At 39.3% G+C, this 3684-nt stretch overlaps 1 protein-coding gene across 1 annotated transcript; it reads right to left on the reverse strand.

Moving 5' to 3' along the window:
• Nucleotides 1–476: 476 nt before the first annotated feature.
• LOC138910420 (uncharacterized) lies at nt 477–1182 on the reverse strand. Its single transcript, XM_070201658.1, has 2 exons — nt 745–1182; nt 477–629 (listed from the first exon to the last, which is right to left on the reverse strand). The coding sequence occupies exons 1-2, from the start codon at nt 1180–1182 to the stop codon at nt 477–479; spliced, it is 591 nt and encodes a 196-aa protein (XP_070057759.1).
• Nucleotides 1183–3684: the final 2502 nt, after the last annotated feature.

Raw genomic sequence — 3684 nt, forward strand, 5'->3', positions numbered from 1 at the left:
CTGTGGGGGAAGGTTTGTTTGCACTTTTGATTCCTTGCTTCGTCGTTACTCCTATCTCGAGATCCTATTTGGAGTTACCCTGGGTAACGTCTGGCTGTCAAAGTTTTCGAAACAATATGCGTGTATTTGACAAATTATTTGCGAAAATATAATTATTTGAAATGTAGTATGTGATATCAAATAATTTAGATGAACCGGTGATTGTGACACATTTCAAAGACATTGCAACCTCCTTGCCTTCGAATTTTGAGGGCTCCCCTCAAAATTCTGCCCCAATTTAAATGCAATACTTTTGGCTGTTCCACATAAGACGAAGTTGGTTGAACTTGCAATCTTGTCCCAATTTCCGATCATGGGGAAAATGAAGATTTTATTAAGATGTGACCGAACCCACATGGTTGCCTACGTATCCCCTCTTAAACGGGAATCAGGTCAAGCGTACTTCAGTTACATCAAGTGAAGAAATGTAAACAATCCTAAACATAGTATCTCTTGACTGGGTCTGAGTGAATAGGTTTTGGCCAAATCTCTCCATCCATTTTTTCAAGTATGAGTGCTCCTCCTATTAATACTCGTTGAACCATGTAGGGACCTTGCCAGTTGGGTGAGAACTTCCCCTTGGCTTCATCCTGATATGGGAATATCCGCTTTAGCACCAAATTGCCCCGATGCGAATTGCCTTGGTCTGACTTTTTTGTTGAAAGCTCTTGCCATTATGTTCTGGTAGAGTTGACCGTGACATACCGTATTCGTTCTCTTTTCATCAATGAGAGCTAGTTGCTCGTATCGGCTCTGTACCCATTCTCCATCACTAAGCTCAACTTTTAGTATAATTATTAAAGAAGGGATCTCTACTTCGGCAGGAATAACCGCTTTAGTACCATAAACCAATAAGTAGGGAGTTGCCCCAGTTGATGTGCGAACCGTGGTACGATACCCGAGCAGAGCAAATGGCAGCTTCTCGTGCCATTGTTTATAATTATCCACCATTTTCCTCAATATCTTCTTGATGTTCTTGTTGGAGGCTTTTACAGCTCTGTTCATTTGCAGTCTGTATGTCGTGGAGTTCCTATGCTTGTTCTTGATCGTTTCACACATGGCTTTCATCAAATCGCTGTTTAAATTGGCGGCGTTGTCAGTAATGATTGACTGAATCACTATCCTCATGTTGTGTTGTCTCATTATATGTCACAGTGGTAGGTTCATCGGGATAGGTAATAATAATGTTGAAAAAAAATGTAAAAATAATAAATAATACGAAAAGCAGTAATGCATTAAAAGAGTCTTAAAAACGTCAACAAGTGCAGCTTGATGGCTCGAGCAATTATTTCAAAATAGAATACTGAAAAATGTCTCAAATGCTCAAAACTATTTTTTAAAGTAATTCATGCTAATTTGCCAGGCTACCCAGGAATTCGACGGGCCCGGGATGGTGCAGCGGTCCAGTTCTTGAGAAGATGGCAGTATGCACGAACCAACCTTTAGGAATGGGAATAATCAAAAGAAAGAAAAAGCAAAAGGTAACCAAGTTAGTAAGAAATATTAAAAGAGTGTTTGCGATATTAAAACAAGTTTCACAAAGTCATGCAATAATTTGCGTCCTAATTTGGGGACCTCATTGTGCCCGAGGTAGGTCTAAGAGACACGTAGACTTGGAGAAAATTGATGCCAACATTTGCGTCATTTCATTAATGCCAAAATGTTTACACAATAATGATCAACACATTGGCATATGTTTCTCCAAGTAATGCTCATAGTATGATAGCGTCCATTGGGATTGTGGAAATCTCGTCGGACTTTGGACGAGGTTCATCTTAGCGAGTTGTTACGTTAATAACGCTTCAACCCGTACTAGGTTTAGCATGATGCATGTACATTTCGAGCTGGAGTAGGGTTTCTAGAATGGTCTAGACTGGTACTCCCAACTGGACAACTTGAGAGGGAAAGGCACGGGATCGTCAATTGCACAATTGATCGACTAGTTTACCGCAAATAAGCCTTTCCGATTTAAAAGAGTAATTTTCGGAAGAGCGCAGACACTCATCAAGTGCCGCTATGATGATAGTTGGCATGAGTGGAGTATGATGTGGAGCATGCTTTATGCAGCAATAATAACACGTCGTCAAGTATTTGCATGATATGTAAAAGCAATAAATAATATAGCAAAGGTAAACATGGAAAGAATATGGGAGAAATACAAAAGGAAGGAGTTAGTTTAGTTCATAAAAATATATGCGGGAATGTAATAAAGCAGGTAAGGAAGTAGGCATGATATAGCAATTTAGACAAGATAAAAGAGCGGTCATAGCAAGTAAAGGTGAATAGGGGGAAGGGATATGCCTCTCATAGCAGATTTAAACAAATAAAGGTGAGTAGGGGAAGGGATGTGCATGTCGTAGTAGATTTAAAAAAATAAAGGTGAGTAGGGGAAAGGATGTGCATATAACAAAGAAAGTAATCCACATAACCAAGTTCATTTTGGTAAGAGCCTAAGTGTAAATCCCCAGCAGAGTCGTCATGTTGTCGCGCCCCCATTTTCTCGCGAAAGTGGGTTTCGACGTTGTGACAACTCTTTTAAATGGGTATTAAAAGAGGAGATTCTCCACCTAACGATTTTTTAAGGTGCGTTAGGGTACCTATTTGCAAATAACTTTGTTTGACTAGTCAACGCCACCAAAGATCGAGTAAGGGCTTAAATTACCTCAAAGAGAATGTGTTAGGCACTCTTTGAGGTTCACAACTGTGGGTCCCGACCGAACTTAAGACTATGTGGATTATAATTAGACAAGATAAACAAAGGGATTAAGGGTCAAAGAAATTTATTATAGCACAATAAGGATTACAAGGATATAACTATCAGGTCTATATTAGATGACTAAATATATAAAGAGAAAGAAAAAGGGGGGGGGGGGGGGTCCTAAGTTTTTTAGCCTAAAGGATCACCCCGTGCAACATAAATAATACTTCAAAACTCCCTTGAGGTAGGGAATTACTCATATTATCTAGCAGGCACAAACTATCATCTCCTACTACCCGATTACTATGTTTAAGTTGTTTACCTAAAGCGCTCTAATTCAATTCTAAGTCGTGTCCTATGCGTGCACTACCCATCCCATACCTATGGTACAGGAGGTATTGGACCTCTATTTGGGTGGTTCTAGACCTCACTTAGGCTACTCAAAAATGTCAAAACCAGGCGACACACAAAAACACATTGGACTTCACGTATAGGCAGTTAAGCCTCAAGTTTGCCTCCACACTTAAGCAACAAATGCAGGCAAGACAAACTTCATGTTAAGCAATTCATAATTAAGAAACTTAAATCCCTATAGACATGATTTCATATGACAAGGCATCAAGGCTTGCAAGCAATTTCAGAGGCCAAGCGTTGCTTATAGACAGGATTATACGATTTGCATACTGATTAATGAAATTGCAGATTTTCGGTTATTAAGCCTGGTGTGTCTAGGTAACTCGTGCAGTAAGGAATAATGAAAGGACCATTGGGAGGATCCTAGAAGTGCATAATAAACCATATTGAGAGGTGCAGCATTGACTCTTATTAAGACGAAATAGTGTTCTCTAATGTTTAGCACTTGGAGCTGATTTTATCATTACACTTAACCCTATATACATGTTTTCTAGGTAAAACAGTGCGATGTAGTAACGAATGAGATGATTAAA

The sequence above is a fragment of the Nicotiana tomentosiformis genome, chromosome 4, assembly GCF_000390325.3.
Source record: "Nicotiana tomentosiformis chromosome 4, ASM39032v3, whole genome shotgun sequence".
NCBI lineage: Eukaryota > Viridiplantae > Streptophyta > Magnoliopsida > Solanales > Solanaceae > Nicotiana > Nicotiana tomentosiformis.